This window comes from Trematomus bernacchii, unplaced genomic scaffold, assembly GCF_902827165.1.
Source record: "Trematomus bernacchii unplaced genomic scaffold, fTreBer1.1, whole genome shotgun sequence".
Lineage (NCBI taxonomy): Eukaryota > Metazoa > Chordata > Actinopteri > Perciformes > Nototheniidae > Trematomus > Trematomus bernacchii.
In genome coordinates this window covers 2,583,503-2,610,513 of record NW_022987683.1, presented here as the reverse complement: position 1 = coordinate 2,610,513, position 27,011 = coordinate 2,583,503, and the positions used below count along the sequence as shown (strand labels likewise).

The 27,011-nt window shown below is 42.7% G+C and overlaps 1 protein-coding gene across 1 annotated transcript in view; it reads right to left on the bottom strand.

The window, feature by feature from the left end:
• nrxn2b (neurexin 2b) overlaps positions 1 to 27,011 on the bottom strand; it is a 619,828-nt gene that overhangs the window by 25,151 nt on the left and 567,666 nt on the right. The window contains 1 exon segment of the mRNA XM_034136360.1: positions 11,794 to 11,965. Coding sequence (XP_033992251.1) covers positions 11,794 to 11,965 — 172 coding nt within the window.

The following is a 27,011-nucleotide window of genomic DNA, read 5'->3' as shown; positions in this document are numbered from 1 at the left end:
AATCCTCACCTCCCAAATCTGACAACAGGATGTCACGCCGCACCTGGAGCACATTTCACTTTGATCCAACTCTTCCACTTCAACTAAAGTGAGAGTGTCAGCACTGTTTTTCTCCGTTTTTTTTGCATTAATGGAGCACTTCTCAGTGGCACTTGGCAATTAGCATCACTTCATCAGCGTGTCAGAGAAGTTCCTTCACCGCTGTGCTAACTTATTATACCTCACTTCACTTTAATCAACCTCCGGGTCACGCTGCGTACATCTCCAGCACCGTCAATAGAGGCAGAGCTGGAATTAGGGGCGATGGTGGCCAGGCTGGGGGTTTGATGAAGACTGGGGCAATGTAATTAGGATTTATTGTCTTTGTCAAATGGCAATCTTCAAAGATCATAGGCTATGCAAGCAAAGTCATGCCAAATAATGGGGTCAGGACTCCTCAGGGGTCCTCGAGGCGGGACAAAGTTCAGTGGAGTTCCCAGAATACGAGCAACAAAGCCTTTATCGTCATTACTTAAAAAAACTGAATTGAATTAAAAAAAAAGTGTAACTTACTACATGTAGGGAGATCAAATGAAACCCTAAGAGCTCTATGCAGGGTTTAGAACCACACAGCCAAGCTATGCAGGATTCCTAAATAACATCTTTTGATTTTTGACCCTGTTACATTTAGCCACGGTTAGCTTAAATTAGCTAAATATGTAACTGCAGATTCAGTAACAAACTGTAGCTGGGATTGGGCCCTAAACCAACCCTGAACCAAATCTTCAAAAGTTTAACAACTAAAAGAGCAATTTTGTTTCTGAACATGATTCGGACATGAAATGTTGGAGAGCCTTTTGGCTGATGAAGTCGTCTGTAGAGAGACAGAGTTTGGGTCTAAAGTCTCAACAGACGAGCTCTTAAGTGTGTATCTTGCATCCTAACTAGCGTACTTTTGTTTTGCTCCCCCCACTGCTCTGTGTTGCTGCAGTGATCTAAAATAGACCACCTCTCACTTCTGCAGTACCTACTTCCACTCCCCAGGGGTCTCTCTACCCACGCCTGCCTGCGCAATTATATCTCACACAGGCTGAGAAGGAGTGTGTATACTGGTGTATGAACAGTGGTTTTCATGGGGAAGCACACTGTGAAAAACATGAGATTAAAGCAGGAAATGGAATGAATGATAGGTGGCAGATGGACGGAGAAGCATGTAGAAGACAAACATGTATGCAAAGAGTCAGTTCCAAAGTATTATATGACTCAGTGTCATTCATATGCTGCACCTGTAGATCATGTGGGTGAGAACATACAATCAGGTACAGGAAATGACCGATTGTTTGTGGATGTTTTCATAGTTCTATAATGAATAATTGCCAGTAATGCTCCTCAAAAGAACCACCGCAATTAACCCCACAGGGAGTATGAATAATCTCACAGCTATTTAAAAAAACAATTCCCAGTAGTTTCTAGTGACTAAAAGCCATCCGCGGACGCAGCACACTGTTCTGAGAACTGTATAGCAGCATGTTAGTGTGACCAATCACATGCATGCGTTCACACCGCACTTAAGATTATCCAGGTACTGCCCTGCCTTTTGGAAAAGCAGTGCAAGCAATTACAGTGCACCGCAAAACACATGACATGTGCACTCTGCAGCATCCACTGAAGAAGAGAAGGAGAGGCAGAAGCAGCTGGTAGCACGAAGGACAGGCAGCGATGGAGGGGGGGTTGTTGAGAAAAGGCGATGGAAATAATAACAGAGTGAAGGGAAAATAGTGGGAGGCAGCAGTCCTTAGTGAGATGAATCAATCCTGCATGTTCTCCTACTGCCGTATCTGCTAGCTCATCCTCAAATCTGACTACACCTCCTTCTTCTTACATTCTTGTGTGAATCACACTGAGGCAGTCACTTTCAGTAATCTCATGTAGGATCCATTTGATCAACCGAGTAACAGTGGATGATCATTATCAGCTGGGGAGATGTCATTCTCCCTCTAGTGGCAGTGGTTGAGCACTGCAGTCAGGAACTAGTCAGATGGTTTCCCCCTCCTCTCCCTCTGTGCATCCTTGCAGCATGCTCCTTTTGATTTGCTTCCATCACTCTTTCCTTAATCCCTTTCCCTTATTTAATACTCACTTCTTAATTCCTTCTTGATTCTTTCCTTTTTCTTGCCTCATTGTCCTTCCCTTTTTCTCAAACAATCATTCATCCACACTTAGTTCTATCCTTTTTCTTACCCTCCGTCCATTTTCATTTCCTTCTCACTACTTCCTTCCATGCCTCATTCTCTCCTTACACCTTCACTACTTCTTTTTGTCTCTCAAATCCCTCCTTTTCCATTATGGCTTCTTTCTTCCTCCACATCCTCTTATAGCTCAACCATTCCCCTGAAACATCTCCCCTCCTGTTTTGTGTGCCTTCCCTTCACCCAAAGTCCTTCCATACTTATCCTTCCTCCCACATTTCCCTCACTTGCCCCCTTTAATCCTCCTTTTGTTTTGTTCACCTTCACTCCCTCCATCCTTCTTCATTGCCTGGTAACAGAGTGACTTTATTACTAGGAGATTAAATGTGGTACATTGTGTGACACTGCAATTCATTACTACACACACAAAGTCTGACTTGGTGTATCGGGGGGGGGGTACACCAAGTCTAATAAGAGTGAAGTGAGTGTGTACAGTATGCAAATGTGTGTGTATTCTTTGTCTGGAAAACAATAGTGAGTGACAACATCCTCATCAACAACCAAAGAATGGCGAAGGAATTAACAAACAATGGTTTAGTGCAGCTACTCAAAACAAAAAGATGGACAAGGAGAAGAAAAGTCGTTAAGTGTTGGAAACCATGGAGAGCATAATGTGCTGTGATGAAAGCAAATGACGTAGAGCCATGAGAAACCAATCCCACAAAGGTTCTGTTGGACTGTTGATGTTTGTGTCATCCACACCGCGCTGTCAGAGAATCTAAATTCCTCCGTGTCCTGCTTGTTTGTTTGCATCTGTTTGCGCTAGGATCCTTAGAGAAATAAGTTCTTCTGAGTGAACCAGTGAAACCTTTTCCCTCTCGCTCTCCTCCCCACCATCTGAAGCCTGCTCTGCATGAGAATGGGCGGAAAGATTAAACAGCTGGGCCCTTGTATTGTCCCTCGCCACCATTATCAGACTCCTTCCACTCCTTCCACATTTGCTCCATGTTAAAGACTGCGGAACAATGCTATCTCACCTGGCACTCAAGGAGAACTGATATACAAGAGAGAAAAATCAACTAGCAAATCAAACAGTGGAACCTAACTGTTGAGGTATATGATCTTATCTAATGTCCCAATTAGAATAATCGAAGGTATGTTTATATGCAAAAATAAGCATTCGACTGAATGTCCACAAAACATCACTTTTCAAAAAGAAAAATTCTGAACAGCTGAATAATGTTTTCTGTAGTTCTTGATGATTTTGTGAATTCTGAGAAAACAAACCCTGTTGCTGTTGCAATGTCATCGCTTAAGATGAAACATTACAATTAAAAAGCCTACGTTAGAATCTTGAGGTGTTGGATTTTAAGAAATAGGTCAGTCAGCAAAAGAAAGTTGAAAGATGTTATTGATGGCATCATGGGAAATGTAGGATTCTAGTTTTTTGTAGCATTTTTGTAACATATTATGGGCTGAAAGACAGGATATGTTTGCCACTTTGATAATGTACTGTAATGATTGGCTTCATGGAGGCTGCTGGATGAGAAGGAAAACATCAGTGGCTGCTCTATACCGGTTTACAATATTCATGTATGTTTGGCCAGCCAACATGCCTGCGGCTCTGGACCCTATAAGCCACCCCCCCCACACACACTGGTGGTATCTCCATTCTGGAAGCCAGACACCTTTCTGTCCTCCTCCTGCTCCCCATGCTTGGCACCTGTGGCAGGGGCGGATTAACAGCCATGATGGGACCCTTCCTGGGTGGGTATCACAGCTGCTGTGCTAGGGGCAGGGCAAGGGCATGCTGATTGACTGGTACCTCAGGGAGCCACAGAGCAGGGTGGAGGGCGGCTGAGAGACTGTGGCGTGCTCCGAGTGTAGAGTGTCTGTCTCCATGTCTGTCTGGAGAGCCGGATCCTAGCGTGCTGATAATCCAGTATATGAATCACACACTGTTCTTCCTCGCTCCCTGTCTCCTTCTATATCAGGACATGTGTGAGCGTCTGTGTTCGTACACGTGAGTGTGTGTGGAGACTCTCCAAGGAGCCAACTGTATATCATGTAGCTCTGCAGGCAGCCAGATGCCCTTGTACAGGACACCCACATCGGAAATCCATCCACAAGAATGGAGATTACATTGGAGACGATTGGCCACCGGCCATCCCGCTCTCCCTACCTCTCTCTGTCAGGCTAGCCTCATTCTGTTTTTCATTAGGTAACTTTGGATGGATTGCTCTCATATCTACTGGATGTTTTGGAGCAGATGGGGATAATTCACCACTGCCCTATGCACTGCAACCCTGTGCTATTAAATGCATCCCTGCACAAATGATCATCTTATCAAGTATTTCTTTTTAATAGTTAATGAAGTCCTTGTTTCCTTAAAACAACTTGAAAAACTCAGATTTCGAATAAAGATATTCAAACCTGTTCCAGTCAATTTCTAGGGTTCCAGTTACGTGACAGAATCAGAGACACGGCTGCACCCAAGTCAAGAAAATAAGACATGAACCTTGTTTAAAAGAACGTGTGCACAGCCATATGTGCTTTACTACAATAAGGCTCAAGTGGATCAAAATGGATCAAATGTACAAAAAAAGATGTAATGTTTTGCAATGCATTTTTTTTAAGCCAAAATGTCAGGCAAGTTGTGTTTCTTCATGTGAAATGCGTGGGGAAAGAAAGCGATTTACCTACCCACCATATTTCTTTGTTCCAAACATCAACCACCGCTCGTGTCGGCGTGCATTTCAAACGAATGATATCTCAACATTTGAACTAACTGCTCATCTTTTATCTGTGCAGCAGTTATCAACCCAATGCGCTCTTTTTTTTTTTTATAACATCCCCTCTCTCCTCGTTTCAGCGGGATCCTCAACACCTTTCATCTCGGCCATGGTGGATTAGTGCGAGGGTGGCTGCCGGAGTGAGCCATGGAAAGCCCCCCTACTCGTGGAAATCAAAGTTGTCACTTCGCTAATTACCCAAAGCAATCTTTTCCCTCTCCTGCTCCGCTTCTACTCAGCTGTGTCACCTCTCTCTCGCTCTCTCAGTCAGCCCATAGCCACAGGCCAATCATTGGTGATACCTTCCAACTGTGCGAGATCCAATCAGAAGGAGCCGCAGAGCACCGGAGGCCCAATAAGAACCCGCGCAATGAGGGGGAACTGTCATCAGTGACATGTGCCTGAGCTTGACGTCAATTAACTACCGCTGACTTTTTGATGTAATTTCCTGGATAAATGAGTTAAATACAAATTAATGAAAAATATGACACATATCAGATATGCGTTGAATCAGTTCGATGGCCCATGGGGACAACCATGTTCAGTTTCTCCCCATTGGGGGACTTTGAATACTAGAGAAATAATGTATATGTTAAATGTTTGCTTTAATTTAGCCAATATCGATTTAAAATACTACTTCATGGTTCGAGCTGAGCCAATAGACAGTCATTCTTTATTGCCTTTCTGTTTTCGAATCCTTCACTTAAGTAACTAAATAAAAGTAGTTGCTCGAAATAATTAGATATGAGGCAGTATTTTCATATACACAAGTTTATCCTGTATACATAAAACAAAGGTAGGCCTTAGTGTATCCACAGAAGAAGAATGATCTAGAATGTAATATTATTTTCTGCTTCCACCATCTCAAATGTGAATATTTAATACTTTAATATTGTTTTGAACTTGATGTTTGGCCCTGATAGATTCATTTAAACATATTACAACATGTATAAATAGATTTAAACCAACCTGCCTTGTGCTGATGCAGTAGTGCATGTTGAAGATAAAAGGTAAATGAGCCGAGCTGAGAGGCAAAGCTCATAAAAAATAAGAAAGTACAGATAGTTCTCGAGGCCAAACTGTGCATCACCCCGCATACTCAGCTACCATCAAAGTTACGGTGGGCTGCTTTGATCATTCTCGCTCTGAGGTCTAAATAGTGAAGTGAGGTCTAAATAGTGAAGTGCAATCTAGTCCATGCTCAGCTAAAGTCCATATGCCTCCTGTCATCATCCGTCTGTCTTGTCTTGAGTGCAGCCCTCTCCTGTCCTCAACCTGCAGCTTTCCCCTATTCCTATCATTTGAACTGGCACCACTGAGTGCTCCCTCATATTGCTGTAGCCGAAAGGGAAGCAGACCTCCCCCACAAGACTGTCTGTGTATTTTCCTTGCCTATTCACAATTGGTTTTCTCTCACTCTGAGTGTGGAGGTCGCAAAGACAATGATGGATATTTAGAGACAGTGGAGACATGATAAAAAGGGCTAGGAAGAGCTGCCGAGAGCGTTGTTGACCCATTTTCTTTTAGACCCTTTATTCAAGGACTTAGAACATCTTAACAGCTCAGTGGGAGCTGGAGCTGACCTCGCTGGCACAAAGAGAGAGTACACCTCTCTTCTCTCTCTCTAATGGTCAGCCTTCACCCTGAACACATCCCCGTAATGCCTACAGAATGAAAACAGGGATGACAGGAGCCCTGTTTCTGTACAGTGTGTTTATTTCCCTGTCCTTGATGTATGATCAGTGTAAGTGTAGAGACAGTTTACTCAACATGAACAGTGTCGTGTCTCAGAAAGTCATTTTGTTAGCAAGTAGCTGTAGCGGTAGTTATGAAATTATTACTGGTTGCGTGCAATTCTACAGAGAGTGTGTTTGTGTGTACCGTACTGTACGGGGTGAATGTAATCTTGCCTGCTGTGATGCAATCCAATTTGTGAAGTGCTTATTATTCAGTAACATACAAAGCCCCATCCATCACAGCGGTGACAGCAGCTGGCTTCCAGCACACACGGGATCTGCTCTCCTCTCTTGTTTTCACTCCTCTCTTTCTCTATCTCCCCCTCCCCCCATTCATCTTCTCCTTCGGTCCATCATTTCGCAGCACTGCATTCCAAGCACTTTTTCTGTAGGGTGCTATTACGTTTCTTCTACTCTTTCTTCGACCCCTGCATCCACGCATTACCACTCCCTCCCTCCACTTCCTCTTTCTAGTTCTACTCCACAGCAGCCCAGCCTGGAACCAAAGCAAAGAAATGGTTTTATGGTAGAGCCTGTAAATACTAGCAAGTGAGCAAGAATCCTTAAGTGCGGAAGAAAGATGGGGCACTCGGAGCTCTCTTTGGTTGTAATACCACGGTTGTGAGGCATCCAAATATGGTAATCACAGCCAATACCCTGCGATGGTGACAATAAAACTATGGTTGTAAAAAGCATAATGATTATGTAAAGCTCAGGGGGCATCGCAATGAAGTCAAAATGCCAAGTGTGGTATAAACCCAGAAGCTCCCTTCTTTACACTGTTATTATCTGCTGCGGTGATGAGATGGAGAGGAAGTGTGAAATAGAGCAGAGACACAGGAAGGCAATCAGGAAACAACAGCCCCATACACACACATAGGGACATGCCATACTCTCAAACAAAGGTATATACACCAATGAGAGCTCTTGTCTCCTACTTTGATTCTTAAGGAGGCTGTAGCTGCTCTAAGGGAAGCTGGCTCGTTATGAGAGGGGGATTATTGCTTTAGGAGGCCCCCACTCACTAAATCTGACCTCCCCTCTGAGTGTCTGAACATCCTGAGCAGTTTGGTGGTTAACAGCCTTAAAGATAAAATAAGATAAGATGTACTTTATTAATCCCAATTTGGGAAGCAGCATAAAAAAATAGGTGTTATGCCGTGTTATGCATGCCCTCAGTGGCGTAACAAGGTTGTGATTGGCCCCGGTGCAAATATTGTTTTGGGCCCCCCCCGACGGTGAAAAGGGTGTTACCTTGACTTAATTATGAATGTTGTTACATCAAGGCTGAAAATTAGGATGAGCCAAACAGTCAAAAATGTTTTTTTCCCTCCCAGAACTACCAGCGCAGCGCCCCCCCCCAGACTGCCTATGTCGCCAGTGCTACGGGCCGGCCCTGTGAGCACCAACGGTCAAAAATGTTTTTCCCCCTCCCAGATCTGGCGACCTATGCCAAAAAACCGGCCCTGCATGAAAGGGAGCAAGGTCATTGGACAGACAAATTACAAATTAATTTAGGTTGCTTGGTTACTTTGAAGCCTGCGTGAACTGGTCAATGCCATTGGGCCCCCAAAAAAAATTATAATAAAAAAAATAAATATTAAAAATATATAATTATTTGTTTGCATGGGCCCGATAGTTACGCCACTGCATGCCCTCCAAAAAGGAAATGATATCGTTTCCAAACCGTACTTTGCCGTACAAATCTGGGAGTTTTTGCTTTACGCGGTGCGCGCTCCCGCGAGGTGCATGCATATCTCGACGGGCATGCATAACACCGGCGCAACGGTTCACGAGCGTGCTCTCGCTAGCTGAAGCTTGGTTGCTAGGTTACTAGCTGGGTGTTCTCCGATAAGGGGCCGGGGGATACAAAGTTAGTGATTACTGGTTCCATGTTGATTTATTTCAATACAAATTGTTGGGGGGAACTGAAAGGCTCTTACCGTACTTGTTACTTTGCAGCCCGGACATTTCCCCCAAAACACATTTAGACGCGATCGCAACACAGAAGTACCTTTCAAATCCGATCAAGACCTTTTATATCATATTTAAGACCTTTCTAATTTTTATGATCATATTTAAGACTTTTTAAGGCCTTAAATTCTGATTATCAAATGTAAGACTTTTTAAGACCCCGCGGTAACCATGAATTAATGTCCGTATTGCACTGCTGCTAACATCTGCCTTTTTATCTGTGGCCAGGTTGAAGTGCTCAGGGTGACGCAGAGATGTTTTTATTGAGCCAGTCTGCCATTTTGGGAATGCTGGAGACGGGGAGGGCCAACAACTGTTGCTGCGGCACCCAGAGGGGACACCTGACACAGCGGATTAGCTGGCTGGGTGCTCCTTTGACACTTTTGGTCTGCTCTCTATCCATCAAATGCATACATGCCCACACACGGACACACATGAAACAAGACTGACACAAACACACAATGTGAGACGCACAGGGAAAATAAAAACACACTCCCTGAGGACTACAAACATCACCGTGTGACATCAGGAGACGTGTTGCTTTGCCGCAGAATTTGCCCGACCCAAGACGACCATGTTTGCTGTCAACATCCTGTCTCCCCAAGACATCACATCGCTATGGCCGTCTGTTTATAAGCCAGCTGCTGGTGAGCCAAGGCCAATACGCAATGTAAGCACTTCCCAATCTACACCCTAATGACACAGTGTGTACATATGTGTAAAAAAAAACATAAAGAAAGATACTGTCACTATCGTTCTTAAACTGTGACAGATTTACTTCTTTTTTTATCCCTTTAGGAATTTTTACATTTCTAAGGCTATTGTGTACGTGAGGATGAATCTCAGTGTTACTCAGTGTGTATAGACAGCATATTAGACAGGGTTCAAAGCCGCAACAGCATCCCTAAGAGACTGCCTCATGTGGGTCACAACAGTCCCTTTTGGGAGGGAGATTTCACAGGAAACTGCTTTTTCAAATTTGGTACCTGTAACACTTAACACAATTTCCCATTGGAGGCATCTTTCATGATAACTTGTTATATTTTCTTCTTATTCCGGCTACATAGACATTTTAGAATGCAGTGTTCCACTGGGATAGGGTAGTGGAGATATTTTACAATACAACAATCAAGAAAACAAAGTAGTTCTGAATGTGTCGTGAGTATTGAGTATTTTGTACCATTTAGAGAATCAGAAAATATGCTCAATCTGGGTCACAGGAACTTCAACAAGGGACCTCTCCTTTTTCTTTCTCCTCTCTACAAAACATTACCTCACCCTCTTTACACACCTCCTGTCTCAGTTAGGAAGTTGCCACCCTCTTCAAACAATCTCTCACTTTTTCCCCTACGTATTCCTCCGCCCTTTTGTGCCTGAGCCTCATGCAAGGTTTTGCTTTCCTAATGCGTAACATCTCTGTTTCCCCATGACGCCGCCCTTCCAGATGACGGCGACTGGAACCTTCAAAGCTTGTGCCGGAGCCTTCAAAGCGGGCACCCCAAAAATAGTTACGATTGTATCTAGCTCACATAAATGAATCAAAGCTATTCTACACACCAAAGTACCCCCGTTTCCTTCTCCCATTTCCTTTCCTCAGTCCCCATAACCTCCTAAAAACTTCAGACGGGCCCCAGCCCCCCGGCAGACAAACACAAAACGCAACAAACAACAACAAAATAACAACTCTTCAATTCTTGATCAAGCAGAGGAAAAGGAAATACATGTTTGACAAAGACAACAGCGGCAAGGAGGGCGGAAGGAAAGTGGAATAAAAGGAATGCGATATGGGCTGTGCATTACTGTTTCTTGATGAAAGAAAACACATTTGGAAGATGACATTCACTTGCCGTTGTTAACAGGCTGCTTCGCTGTTCTATCCTGAGCGGTGAGAGCTTTTGTTAGTGTAAGGCTCCTCTCTGGAGCGTGTGCTGTTGCGAAAAGGGCTGCATTTCCATCATAATAACAACTGAAAAGAGTAAACTGTCACAAGGCACTTCCTTTTCTGGCTTTGATGCATGCCCCTCGGTCTGGCCTCGCTGTGCTGACGAATGAGCAAGAGAATACACTTCTCTCAATGCCAAAACAAAGCCTCCAAATATAGGATCACTGCTGTGACAGAGAATGTCACAGTCCCATTGCTCTTTATGTCAACTGCAGTAAATATCATGGCCGCATTAGCCCAATTCTTCCTGCTGTTTGAAACAATGAGGATACAAAGACAGTGTTTTTTGATAATGCAGGTGGACCTCATCGTGGATTGCGATTGTTCAGCCGGACAGCATCAATGTAGAAAACTGATGGGCTACATTGAAATGATTAATGCACCAGAGCTTCAAGGCTTTGACAAACGTCTATTTTAGTATGCAGGTTAGACACTGGACTGGTGTTTACCAAGAATGCAAAATGTCTTCCTTTGAACAACCATGAACGAAGCTAACGGAACCCAATGGAGAGAGAAATGAACTGAGAGCTTCTGCAAAAACCAAATCCTCATAATTCAGGCTGTAATAGAATACCATGATTTCAGTTAAATAACAAGTCAGGGAAAAAGCACACTCAGCCGTGACTCATGGAGTGTTTTGACCTCCTTTTAAGTCTGTATGTGTAATGATGTTGCGTCTGGATCTGAGGCCTGACTTTTAAACACCTCTGCATGCTTTCACAACATCGAGTGTCCTTTTTCTGTATCCTGCATAAAAGCTGTGTTCAACAGCCATGCCTAGCTGGCAGATTGACATGGTGCTGGCCTTGATTCAATACTGGCCGCACAATGCCAGGAGCTACAATGGCAGACTCACTGCAGAGCTGGACGCTATGCGATGGGAGATTGTTTGCCTCGGGAAGGCTGCTTGGCTCTTCCTGCCTTTCAGACCAGAACCTGTAATTACCTAGAATAAGGCAGGCATGGACTAAATATGAATGTCTTGATAAATAAACCAGGGCTCTCACAGATTGTTCTATGAAAATCACTTTTAGTGGTACATGGGAGACTGAAATCATGAATAATGTGTATTTCCTGAAGCTCACTTCTCTCTCCACTGTGTTACCAATTTGATCTACAAATTCATTACTTTGAAGGTTCAAATTCAACACAGATAGTTCCCAAACTACCCCTGTTCCTACCTGAAGGGAAACGTTCGATGACCGGCTGGTTGTCCACCTGTAGCGTGGCATTACCACCACTCCGTGTGAATCGCACCACGTGGTATTTGCCGTCGCTCACCATCACTACGCTCTCCTCGATGATTATGTCGTCTGTTCCCACGTTGAAGATCACGCCGATCTTTCCCCGTTCCTATAGACAGAAGATGATGGAGAACATTATGAGGAGATTGCAAAAACAACTGGTCACAGGTGGAAAAATATATCCTTTTAAATACCCCCTAATGTTTGAAGGATGGATATTATATTTGTTGTTTGTTGTTGTTTTGTGTCCGGTTGGCACATACATATGTCTCAAGAATATAGGTAATAATAAAAAGAAAATATTAAATAGAATTGTCTGGGAGCCTAATACCAAGTGGTACTTAAAACTTTAACCACGTTTTTCATTTGTGCCTATCAAATAGAATTGCCTCCATAACTAACACAATTAACTATTTCATTTGCTCCATTATTGTCTAATCTCTCGTCCCAACACCCTGGCTCAAAAGTAGCATGGTCATCAGGTCAAAATTGTACTTTGTCTATCACTTTGGCTGATGACTTCATTCATGTTTGGTGCTAAATGACGAATGATAGAATGCTCACACGATAAAGGGATTTCACCTGCTGAACACGACATTGCTAGCATTGTCATTGTGAGCATGGCTGTAGACTTTTAGTGTCTTTCTTCTATGAGAACCTTTGTCGCAAGATGTTATACTAAGCCGAAACCACAATTCAGTAGGTAAATGGAACACTCTCTCTTACTGATACCCTGTTTGTCTGACAATCAATGCCCAAAGATAACCTGTTTAGAACATCTAGCAGGCTGGCAGTGAACAATAGGGATCCTATTTAAAACAAAAAGAAGCAAATCATCATGTCTGTGTCTGTGTGATTGCATTAACGCTGAAGCAATCACATTGTGAACAGTAGTGTTACACTGCAATGCAATACAATAACACTGCAGTCATCAAGCCGTGGTAATACGCATGATAAGGTTGCTGTTTAGATTTCCCGCAGCAAAAATCTAACGATAATTTCCTTGAGTCACCAAAAAGGCCCCTCGCTGCCAGCAGCCTGAGGATTCTGAGGATTAGATCTCACACACATCCGCCTGGTAAAACATCTGAGTACTTGTTGAGGACTCAGGCACCTTTAGTATTCATCAACCCGCTGACCCCCTCCTCTCTCCCATCTATTAGTGTTGACAGCCGCCCACTGCTTTGAGTTTATTACAGTCAACCGCCTACTCTTCTCTCATCTCCCGCCATCTCTCTCCTCTCCCTCTGCGGTTCCCGTCCTCAGTCCCAGGAAAGGTCAAAGTCATTTACAGAGTTACTGTCTACCAGAGAGGCCTGGAACAAGGGTGGGAGAGAGAGAACCATACAGAGTACACACCAGACAGCACCATTACAGACTAATTCTCTGTCTGGCAGTAAATCTTCTGTTGCAGTTTTATTCGGCACTGCTCTAAGATCCAGAGCAGAAACTGCTCCGCCGCCCATTTCCATTGACAGTAACACTTCCTGGATGTCGCTGCGGGTCAAGCTCATTTGCACACTGGGTCAAGTTTGCACCCCGCTATCTGCCAGCTGCAGCGAACAACTTCATTGATTCCATTATCTCATTAGCTATGTGCATTTATTTTGCCACCTTCTATACGGTGAACGTGAGGCTTCTGCTCGCGGCGATATTCCATTATTCATGGCAGATTAAGTATTTAAAAAAGGCAAATAAAACATCCCAATGTTAGCAGAACTTAAAATAGCAAGTTAATTGAGTAAATAAGTGCAGAGGTTGTGCAGAAAGTTAATGAGTGGTATAATCGCTGCCAAATGTATGTGCATCCCAACCACTCTTTGGAGCTGTTAAAAGTGGTTACACTTTTCAGGCAAGGCCGCAGTATGGCCATGCACTCATGACCACCCCAATTAGGGTATAAATTGAGCATGCTGAAATGGCGGCGCAAGTGCTGGGTGCCATGATTAATAGCGCAGAGATATCAGTTGAATGTGAGACACAGTTGAACAGTCGGAATACACAAGAAGATCAATGTGGAGGCAGGAAACAGACTGAGTCTCTCCTTCATGAACTAAGTTAGACCAGGATGAGTTCCTCAGCGTGGAGCTTGATGGACTGCTCAGCAGATGATCTCATTCTGCAAAGAGGCTTTGAATGTCTCAGATGGCAAAGTGCTTCCAGCTTCTTAGGCACTTAATCAATTGATTCATGTTATGGACCGGCCCTTGCTGTATTTCCGCCCACTCTCCCCACGCATGCCTAAGTCCAACGTTGACTCTCAGACGTGAATATGAAGCCTGTCAGAGAGTGATTAATGAGGAGCACGTGAATTAAAAATGAAATCACTGATACCTTTGAGATACCGCAAACAAAGAAGAAATATGGAGGTGCGAAATGCCAGGATCATCTCCATTAAAGCCCACGCACGAGGAAGCTTAGAATAATCATGGCACCTTTGCCTGAAGAATTAATTCAATTGACTGGTGCAAAGCAGACTGAATTCATGCTATTATGACAGAATAGCAGAAGGGAGAGTGAATTTGAGTGATATTTACAGAGAGATTAGCATTTGTGTTCCGCAACATTAGGGTTCTTCCCTGTGCTGAGGGAATGTATTGAGCCCATTACGGTGGGAAGCCGCTGGGAACCAGTGCTTTTCAAAAATGATTTTAGTACAGCGGTAATGACATTTTAATGGCCATTTCCCTTAAGCGAACATATCTCTGGAAACAGAAGGAAAGAAATAAGACTCTTTGAATGACTAGGAGCAGTCAAGCCTGCAACGTTGAAATGGTAGGTAACTGACAATAAGCCCTGGCTGCTCTTTAAACACCACAGCCTCTAAACTACTGCTAAGTACCTCTAAATCTGCTTCGGCTGTCGGCTAATGTCAGGAGGAAGAATGTAACGCTTTTGCTCTTTTATCCAAAGGTTAGCTCATTTGAAGTGTTCTTTCTGAGGGTCAATCAGTGGTGCAGGTAGGGGGTCCATTGTGTAATAAAGGGGAGGAGATTTTTGATGCCTGAGATAATACATTTCAATCGCCTTCATTTAAAGCTGTACGTGCCTCAGGGATAAGGACATTTTTTCGTGTTTTTTTTTTACTTTAGTCAGTTGTATATTCGTTAAGAGTTAAGTTAACAAACACTTTACCTATGATTATAACTTTAAAGCACAAATTGCTGTCCTTGTACATTTACCATTTGTCAAACATATAAGATGTTGGTGCAAGAACAAAAAGATCATTCTCTCAGAGGAGAAACTGCTGATCAGCGTCTAATACAACAGGAAGTTGAGGACGGTTGAGCTGCCAACAGAAAATAAAAGTTGCTGTAATCCTCTCATTAGTCTCTCCTTGCCTTTTTTCAAAGACAAAGGGAATTGGCTTCGGAATTCTGTGCAGCCGGGAAGGAGCAGCGGCGGAATACGCAGAGAGCATTTCGAAATATTTCAACATGACCTTGTGATGTGCGACGGAGCGTCTAGGTAAATGCTGTTGACGAGAGCGGAATGGGAATGAGGCGGCGCCGGAGCGAGGCTGCAGTTTCTGTATCAGGATTATCAGTCTCAGAGAGCTCTCGCTGATCACATCGAGGAAGAGGGAGCGGAGGAGGAGGAGGAGCAAGGGGCAGAGAGAAACATCGTGCGATAAAAGGACAGAGGGAACCTTGATGATCCTCCAGGGCCTCAAGGTGCCGAGATCAAAGCCGCTTTTGAAGATGTCAAGATCTAGTTCTCTCTTCGCTGCGCACACTGGTAGTCAATTAAAGAGGGAGGAAAGTAGACAGAGGGGGAACACGTTTTTGAAGGATTTGTATTCATTTCTTTACAGACAGCTCTATCGCGATTCTCCCAGCACCCCTACAGCTTCAGCTACAAACACATGTCTTCTTCTTGATCTATTTGCATTTCCTGAACGTCTCTGTGCGTTTCCCTCTCAGATCTGATTCACGAGCGCAAAACTGGCAGATTACAAAAGAGAAAACAACTGCTGGATGGACTGGAGGCTGTGTTCAGCAACACTCCGACAGATACAGCTGTTTAAATCACTCCGCGCTACTTTGCATTTTGCTGCATCAACGCATCTCATGGAAACGGTCCAGAAACGTGGCTGACCAGTTCAGGAATGTGCTGAGGCTTATGATTTAGTTTGACATATTTCATATTAATAGGGTGTTGGAAATGCAAACTATTCATCAGCCGCTTTCTCATTTCCCCAATAATGATCTACCATAGGCTGTATCTGCTCCAGTCTAACTCGCCATACCAGTGTAAGTATGCGGAGCTGCAGTATTTATCAGCTTATGAATCAGCCAGAGGAGCAGCATACACAGAGAAATGAGTGATAAATAGATTTTACTTGATGCCCAACGAAGAGCAATCCGCTTTTTTCCCCCCTCTCTTTGGACACACACACTCATCTGACACTTCTATGAGGTTTAGGGCAGCTTAATATTTCATACAGTGGTACAGCGAGCAATTTATATGCCAGCTTTTAGGTTAAATTGCAGTTACAGATCATTATTGGTGGATATGTTTCTATCCCAAAGGCTTTTGCTACAGATATACAGTCATACAGTATCTGGGCATCTCCCTTTTGAGCGTAATTCTAGCTCTATACGGCTAATCAGCTTGTCAACATGTATGCACAAAGCCTGCGAGAGGAGATCGGCTGTGGCATCTGCTAAGAGGAAACAGTATAGCGGGGCTAATCTTCCACTCTGAAACTGCAGCGTTATGTAAGATGAAATAGGCGGTTGCATAACACGCAAACTCCTCACTGGCTAAATCACCCGTTCTCGGTTCACCTAACATCTTCAGAGTGTGTGTGACGGAAAAAGACTCCGGGCTAAAAGACATTTGGGATCAGAAACACTGTTATCTAGTAATCATATTTCATGTCTTCACTTTTTGATATTCACCCCAAACGACACAGCACATACTCCCAAAGCTGAGACACTATGCAGGGAGGAAATGCTCGGCTTCATTCACCACACCGCTTTGTTTCTGATGAGCCAACTCATTTAGGTTTTTGCCACGATCTGTAGCAGTCACCTTGACAATGTTTCTCCCATCTCCTCATCTTAATAGTACTTTATCTCCCTTTCTCTTCCCCAGCCCTCTTTTCTGTGCGACAGTGATCCCAGTTATTGTTTCCTGCTCTGACGGAGAATCGAATGTCATTGAAAAATGTACGAGGTAGACATGACTTGGTGTCTGTATATGTGAGTGTATGCGTCTGAATCTCCCATCTAAGCATGAGTCACTCTGGGCTTGCCCATTTGTCCCGCAGTACACACATGCTGGCAGCGAGCCACAATACTGCAGAGGGAAGCAGCTGAAGACGGAGGGGGGACGGGGATTTAAATCAGCCAAAACATCATCCTCCATAATCCTGATCATGTCAACACCTAGCTCCTAAACTCCTCAGTGTCAGGCTGCAATCTCAAGATGTGAACACACACACACACACACACACACACACACACACACACACACACACACACACACACACACACACACACACACACACACACACACACACACACACACACACACACACACACACACACACACACACACACACACACACACACACACACACACACACACACACACACACACACACACACACACACACACACACACACACACACACACACACACACACACACAGAGTTCATTCCATTATGATATGCACCCTTGTGACTGCTGATGGATGGTGTCCTTCAGAACAAAGATCTGCAGGTTCAAATCTGACCTAACTTTTCGCTTACACACACATTTTTTGCAAACATGAGAACGTCCTTGAGCGAGGTAACGCTGAGCCCGGCCACACACCCTGGTCTTTTTTTACAAATCTGCAGAGGGTTTATGGATACATACACACATACAAACACACAGACACACTGGGATGGGATGTGTCTGAGCGAATACTTTCAATGCAGTGATTTCACAGATTTGAAGACGTTAACAGTATCTTACAGTGTGGGTATCATATACCCATCACCAAGTGTTGCCAGTCTGTTTTCACTGCCTTATCAAAGGAAAATGATTAAAAGGTGCTGGAAGGCATCCTGGCAAATACAGATTCAATTAATCAAGTGAAAGTTTCAAAGAGACGTCAAAGTCAAAAGTGACAAACCAGAAATTGATGGAGATAAGGTGCAGAGACAACTAGAAGACGAAATAAACATTGTGGAGTTAAATTGAAGACAGAATTGTGAAAAACAGATGAGAGAGAAGGTTTGGGAGGCACGGTGGTGACGCTCGAGGAAAAGCTAGAAAAGTGTCCACCCACTCTTCCTCCCTTCACCTAAAGCCCTCGAAGGCCCAGACACAGGTACAAATGTGTCGGGTGGATTACTATGGGACAAAGAGGCTTACAAGACCAATACAGTGTCCAATCCAGGTTGTGTTACCCTTTCCAGACTCTTTTTTTGTATAAAATGTACTTTAGCTATTGCCAACATAATCCTTCATCAATCAATAAACCAATAAAATAAGCAATTATTCCTGATTCTGCTACCAGACATACTTTGTCCTCTCTTTGGAAAAAAAGGAAATCAATAACTAATGACTGAATGACATTTTATCAGTGTTATTAGCAGTAATAGAGATATCACAATAGCTGACCTCAGATTGGCTGCCAATATATCTATATCTTTAGCAATAGATACTCATAAACTGAAAATGTTGTTGCAATTTAGGCTTTGCAGCCTAATAGAACAATACAAGCTTCACAATCTATTTTCTTTAGCAGAGAAAGGCTATTCCCTCGCCTTGTGGTGTCTTCCATTATTATTTCTCCCACTTTGGCTTTTACCTTTCCTTTCCTTTTTCTCCATTTCTAATCTGTCTGCCCTCATCAGCAGCTCTCTCCTCCCCAGAGGTTCATGTCTGTGTTGACTGGACTTGCTAACATGGGTTTGGTAGAATCCAATTGATCCACATGCACTTGGGAGTGATCACAGAGAAAGTGTTGATCTCCAGACTGCGGTGAAAGGTGCGTCATTTCAAAACAAAATAGGTTTGTAGATCATTGCTGCCTTGGAGAGTCAGCAAACTGTGAAATGAGATACCTGAGTCCTTTGACTACTCTGCTTAATCTGTCTTTTGTTCAGTGGCTTAGTACAATAATAATCCTTTCTGACATTGTATGGGTTAATTCGGTTGCTCAGTGTTTGTTTTCGTCTTACTTGACGCTGGAATCAGGCCAAATCACTAAATACATTGTCACCACGGTGCTGTTTATCCCAATGGAGACATTGAAAACATATTTTAGTGGGACAGATGAAATGACGTCCAAAAAAGTAAACAGTTCAAGTACTTTCTTAATCCAACAATGCGTATTTCAAAATAACATTATATTACTGGAATGTGAAGATGCCCTAAAGGCAAAGTCATTGTTATCTGGAACTGAGCATTTGAAAACATACCCAAAGATCCAATGAGAACAATGTATAATAAAACTTAGAAAAATGATTAGATCGGTTCAAAATATAATTGAGGATTATTAAATGTGATTGGAAAATATGAGATTATTCTGATCAAGATGAGTCGTATTAGATTTATCAACAAACAGAGCTGTAGCAATAAAGAAGAACCTGCTTGGATTGCATACAATTGCATACAATTGTACTCTGCCTCAGTTTGAAAGAACCAATCTCTACCCGTACTACACTGATATCTCAACCCTATCTCTTAGAAATTACCTTTATAAAGTACAGGATAAGAACCAGCCAGACTACAGAGGAAATGACTCTTCTCCAGTTTGCACATACCATTAGTCATGCCTGAGTATACACTGCAGGAAAGAGCAGGAATGGGAGATTTCTTTGTGTTTTTAAATGTTGTGACTTTGTGTGTAGCTACGGCAAGATACGTGTCACACTGTTTGTTTCAGTGTGTGTGTTGTGGAGTAGCACGTTGCTCTCTTTTGAGGAAAAGTGAGGCAGGCAGCTGGACGAAATTGAAAGGAATGAGTGTGACCTTCGGACAAAATCAAGAGCAAAGTGTTTTCTGTCTCTATTGTTTTCTCTGCTCCTCTCCACTTTCTGTCCTGGCGGCCTCATTTTGCCTCCCCATGCTCCATCGCTCCCTTTCCTCAGAAGAGCAGGAAAAGAGCCACGAAGGAAAAAAACAAGAGCATGAGGCCGTTTTTTGTTTTATTTCTTTACCTATTTTTCCTCCTCCGAAAACAGCAATGGTGCATATTATACAATCTGTTCTCTGGAAAGTTAAACAGCGCACATTTCCTGGCAAGTTAAAGAAACTGTGTGAAAGTAAGAAAGTGCCATGCTTTGCTTCCCTTAATATACATTTACCATATCATTCAGCAGTAAGTCCAATACCTACTGTACGTATGCTCTGACGATAAAAATGGTGTTCGCTCAGCCCTTTTTTCATCTTACCATTCATTATTTGGTCTCAGTTTTCTCTCACTTGCCGTTCGCTTCTCTCCATCTGTCACCCTGATAACCGCTCCTCTTACATTTCTCCCTTTTCTCTTATTGCCTTTCAGTCTCCACTGGCACTGTGTGAGGTTGAAGCCCAGTAGAGAAGAACGGCTGCCGAGCACATTGGCTAATATTTGCCCTGCGCTAAACTGAGCAAACATGGATAAAGTGAACACAATCCCTTCCTTTGTCCCTGGCTGTCGGCCATGTTGTCCTTTCATTCCCTTCCTGTATGTCCTGCTGTAGAGCTGGCGGCTGGTACACTACTGTGCACATGTTGTGTTCAAGCAAAACACTGGGAGGGATACATCAGATACCCTAATCTGTTTCTGGTGTATTTAGTCTAGTTTATTCTGAACACCTGTGCAATCCAATCAAACAGGTTTAGGATTATGGTCCTCATGGATCAATCGGATCCTCATGAATAACGCCAATTACACCATGATGAAATAAGTGTGCTCTTTACGTAGGGAGGCAGAAAGTAAGGGTGTGGATGAGCATGTAGTATGAAGCGTTTGTGTGTGTTAGATTATCAATCGACATAAATACAATGACTAGAATTTCTAATAAATACATAATGTTGTACCCTGACAAAGCATTCATGCTGTTACTCAAAGTTTAATGACTCTACACCACCAGAAAGACCAAACGCACATGTATGTAACTGCAGCATCCCTGGTTTAATATGGCCTGTGTCATTTAGGATTCAAACAGACATGTTTAACAAAGTCTGTGTTCAGCTGAACAAACCTGGTAACCGTTTACGTGATAATTCATAACAATTCAAGTGTGCCAGCCAGGCCACCTTCACCCCCAAGAAGCTCTTCTAAAGCCAGAACTGAAACCTGTGGAGTGTTCCTGACTCTTCAAGTGACTCTTCAGATTAAGTGTGTTTCTACTTGTACCTTTCCACGAGTTATGGGTTGAACAAAATGATCAGAAAGTACTCAGAAATCGTTATTTTGTTAGGTGACGGAGCAATTTTGGAAGTAGTGCCTTAGTAGATTTAAAGAATGGACCACAACATACAGAATGTAAGTCATCTATAGAATTTGGTTTCTGTTAAAGCTTTATGTGGATGTACATGTCCTTTGGGCAAGGCATGTTTGCAAAGCATTTGACGTTACAGAAAACACAAACTAACAGCTTCAAAATCTGTTTATCTCGCCTTTACTCACAAGGATTCCAGACACTAAGATTGTTTGGGTTTTCATATTAGATACAACTAACATCAAGACAACAAATCCATACGGCTTAAGTTACTCGGGAGATACACAAGTAAGGTAAACACACACACGCACACACACATGCACACACACAACCAGCCAGAAGGGCCCACAGCAACAAGAACCAACAATAGGCTTCAAAGCAGCTTTACCTTGTTCAACCCAATAAGCTTCAGTTACTGTCCACACATTCATTTCAACTACACATCTTTCACTCTGTGTGCTTGTATTTCAGAACTTGAAAATAACACGCGCTGCATACAAGCATCCATTTTATTCCTGTCTTGCAATAAATTCCTAAAAATCTGAAAGCCAAATGTACAATGTTGGTCTTTTTGAGTCATTGTGCTGTTTGACACTTCACAGAAGTCACATTTCTCAAGCCTGATTAGCAAAATGACTGCCAATCATACAACGCAGGTGAGAGAGCTGTGCTTCTGTATGTTTGGACCTTTTTTCTGCATGACCAAACATTGCCAGAATGGATTTTGAAAGCCATTGTCTGGATCAGGAAATAAAGATTGTCACATTTAATTGAGACTTTGAGTTTGCTAAACTTTTATGTCTGGCTTTTCAATGGTAAAATAATTCAGAACAAGCATTCACACTGAAATTAAAAGACAAAAAAGATATTTCCAGTCGGATGTGGATAATTCGGTTAGCAGATAAAAATGGAATTAAACTATGAAACAAGTGAACTTTATGAAGTCAATATGCTCCTCAAAGCGGAAAGGTAATTACACAATGACATACATTACTATGCATGCAAACTGAAATTATAATTAATAGCTGGTGTAAGTGATTATGACACCATTTAAATTCTAGCTCCTAGATTAAAATAAATTGCTTGTTAAAATCTACAGAGGCACAATTTAACTATTAGACAACGGGGATAGAGTTGGGTGCTGCAGTCCATTATCTCCCTGAGTAAAAATAATACTCTTGATTATTGAGATTTTGTGATGTAAAAAAGTGCAAAGTTAACTGACCATGCAGTTATCTAATCATTCTCTTTAAATGTTACAGCTACATTTCAGGGCGTAGAAACAGGTTGGCTGTGAACAAACAGCACATTTAACTTTTTAATTAGCAGTTAATGATCTCATATAGGTCCCGAGCTGAGCAGTGCAAACAACTGCCTTATGTGGCATATTGCAACAGATAATGAATAATTCATTATTTAAATTACTTTGTTCAACCCTTCCCCCGGTGTCGCGCAGGGGTGAGTGCTTTTACAGTCTTACATGATGTGGATGAAAAATATATTAACACAGTATTGCTGCAAGCAGTCTGAGTAGAAGCACATACATTCATATTCCACCCGACATGGCTTTCATCATATTCTATTTAATAAATGTATGCAGGATTGTGGTGCACTTTTGTGATGAAAGTCGAATAATGAAGGTGTTATTTTAAAGGCAGAGGAAAACACAGCAGTGCTAATGTTGTTTGTGACTGCACGCAAGCGCTTAGAAAAACAGCTTTTCTTTGTAAGTGACAGTTACAAAGATGCTCATAAAGCATTGAAGCTGTCTCCAGCAGTGACGGCTGTGTGCGACTTTTGTTTACACGACGGCATCACAGTCTTCAAAGACCTCCGTTTGAACTAAATGAAAAGAAGAGGGCTTTTGGCTCCATCTCTTCCTCAGACTTACAGCAGGGACGTCAGAGCGCACACACTGAACACTGACATGCCTATCGTGTCTGTCCAGAGGATACTCTGAATGTATGTTCTTTAATAAGATCAGGCTGGAGATATAGTTTGTTAGTGTCAGAAAACATCTAATAAAGGAACAATGTGTAAGGTTGTCTATATCATTTTGAACTTTTCCAGCTGTCTGTGGCCCTAAAACGAGTCACTAATATATAGTTTAATAACAAAAATAAAAGCTTACTTAACACTTAAACAATTTGTCCCTTTGGTTTTTAACAAAGGTTACTCAAACTGGAGGTAGCAGTGTGTTGTGTGAGTATTTGTGGTAGTACGAGAATGAGATTGTGACGTCAAACAAACTAGACTGTGTGTGTTCATGGTAATAAGGAATAAGGCTGTGCATACACACACTTGTTAGTATGATCACATTGCATTTTCAGAGGATTTTTTGACACATGTATTCTTTTAAAGGGCATACTCTTTTCACTTGTCTGAAAACATCAATGATAAATCTCACCAGAAGTTCAAAAACACATTTTCAACAACTCCTTTAAAGTTGACATTTGGGAGATTTAAACCAGACAAGAGCAAAACACATGTACTCATTATCTGTGAATAACTCAATACAAAGGTTTGGAATGTCAAAAACGAACAAAATGTATTTCTCATTACAAGTTTAATTAGAAAGTATTTTGATATTTAGGAAAAAAAGGAGGATAAAGAGGATCCTGTAGACAGCATACTTTGCCACATTGATAACTGCAATCAGATGTTAAAAAAGTCAACTTGCACTCAGCAGCAACACTTATCATCTAAGCAGGTGTTTGCACTAATAACAATTGGGAAATCGTGTGAACATGAGACAGGGCAGATAGCAAGTGATGCACGACTCCTGGTGCTATCAGCGGCCATCAGGTATCACTTGGGTGCTGCGTTGACTTCCTTACACTCCTACTTGCTATTTTATAAGTTGGTTCCCTCTGTATGAGTATGTGTTTGTGCATGTGTGGGTGGGCAGCAACCCAGGTGTGATTCGGCCTCCCAGCAGGTGATAAACACCGCTGTCTCTCCAGCCGCAGGTGCACTTCCCCCTTGTTGCCGTCACCATAGCAACCCAACCGTGCCAGTTCAGAGCGCCGCCGGCAATGGTCGTCAACCGTGAGGAATCATGTGTCAAAAACATGATAGGCCAGCGATACTGAACACTCACGGCTTGGCTTTCAATTTGTTTCTCCTATTATTTCTTCTTCACCCTGTCCACTATACACACATCTCCTGTGCGGCTGGGTATAACTGGACTACTCCAAACACACACACACTGACTGTGTGCCTAAAAACTGTCTGTAAAATAAGTAATGATTACACTTAAAATGGAAAACAGGGAATCAATCAGTGTAAACATCACTGTGATTGTTCTGTCAACGGGCAGCAACATGTCGATGGACACACAAAAATACACTTAATTACAGATAAAACACCTACACATACACACAGGTATACACACAGGTATACACACCTTCCATACCAATGCATGTACTGCTCTCCTCTCTTCTGCAGTGACTTGCTTTCTTTCCTCACCACTAGTACTTTTCTATTACAAACACAGAGCTTGGTCAATAAATATCCGTTTTAGCAGAATTCATCTGCTCTACTCAAATTGTCCTCTCTGGGCTTTTACTAAACCCAGTCTTGTAAAAAATCGTAAATGCACCAAAAGGGAACATCAATTTTAACGATGTTTATCTGACATCATGTTGGCCATTTTTTCCGCCATCGAACCTCAATAGCAGCAAGGAATGCAGCAACTTTATCCTGCCGTGACCTAGCGAGCTGTAAATGTTTCTTAGCTCAAAGACAGGAAACTCAGCGGAGAACAATTTTCTCTACGTGAGACACCCCCGGCCGGCAAATATCCTGTGTCAGCAAGCTTCTGCGGGCATGTGTTGCCCTGCTTGTGTCTGGGCTTTGATTTCCGTGCCAGTGGGCGACCTGTGGTCAGGTCACTGGACGGATGCCAGAGTTAACTGTGAGCACATATGCCCATCTGACCCGAGTGGACATGGAGCAGATTGGGGTAAGGGTTGGGGGGTGGAGGAAAAGCAGGGAGGTCAGAGAGAGGTCACATCCCTCTGGCCTCTGGTATCTACTCGAGCATATAGACTGGAAATAGTGTATCAAAGCACATGATGATTAATTTGACAAACGTGAAGGAACTGTGTGGTCTCAAACAAGGGTCAGGATTAATTCAAATTGTTCAGTAAATATACACAATCTCACACACACACACACACACACACACACACACACACACTGCTGCCCTTTGTGGTGTGTGTTCATATGGTCGAGAATGAGAAAGAGACAAACACACACGGAGGATTTATGAGGCTGTGTTGGTTGGTTATTTACAGGTTGTGCTCTGCTCTATTTACTGTCCATAACTGTGGACCGTTGGCCTTGTTTAGCACTGCTAGGGCAGAACCACTTACTGTACAGTGTGTGTGTGCGTGGCTCCCACCCACGAAACCCACCTCCCTATAAATCCAAGATGAATCAACGTGAGCCTCTATTTACTCTCGCTCCTTGCGTGTGTCGCCTGCTTCATCACACAACTCTGAGGCATAAAAAACAGACGCCACGCCACTGTGGTAGTTCTGAGGCTGAGAAAAAAAATGACAACAAATATCAATCGCAGGTCTCCCCAACGCTGCACACTTCTCTCATTACTGCTTTGAGGAGCATGGGAGCACATACAAGAGCCTCCTCACTCGATGTGCAGACAGAAGCCACTCTCGGCCGCTCGGCGTCTTTCTTTAGAAAACCCTATCCAGACATCTTATCAGCCAATCAGTGGAGTGAGTGGAGACGAGAGAGGATGGAGAGAAGGAGGGTAAAATGGGCAAATCAAATAAGGAGGGGTCTGAAAGTGAAAGGGATTGCTTTTTAAAACCTCTCATTCACTTCACTTAAGGAAAGACAGTCTACAAATTCAACTGATTTAGAGTCTAAAATTAGCATTTACTTGTAAACTGCTTGATATTCCTACACTAAAGGAAAGAGAGGGCATTTTAATGTGAAGCATCCCTTTAGTAAGTCACAAAGTGAGCCATTTGTATTTGAAAATGGGCTTGTGTGTAAGTGTGTGTGTGTGTGTGTGTAATGTTCCAGCTAACTTAATCAGGATTTAGACATGTTGATTTGACAACAAATCCAGGGTTATTTCAAACCAGCTTTGAAGACAAAAAAGATCATCTCAAATCATGAATATACTTATGTGGATATAAATAAACGGCAACCGGCAAACTAGAAATGTGTTCTGTTACTGTCAAATGGCCAATAAACATAACAATCTTCCTTTTTTAAAACATTTCCTTAGAAAAGCTGCTTTTTTCAACCTCAGAATTATGCTTTCACAGAAATAAAAGATTGTCTTGAAGGTTCTGCTGCCAAAGAGAAATCACATCTCAGAAAGAACTGTCTAACACGGTTGTAATGTTCTCGGTTATCTACAGTATACATTTAGGTCATGTGTCAGATTGGTGGTTCCCATGATTCAGTTTGAAATCCCCACTATGACGCTCCTGTGTGGGAGATGGATTCAAGAAGCAGAGACGAATAGAAACAACATTTGGCTTGGGATTACGCTCCGTGCTTTCTCTTCTTCATGTCACCGCATTTTGACGGAAATCATGTAATACATGTGATCACGCATGCGAACAATTCTACATGAGATTTGTATGCGAGCTCATCACTATGCAGTCACCATGAAATGAAATGACATCCAAACATGCAAACATTGCTTCAGTGGGTCGTGCTCAGGCTGGAGGCACAGGCATT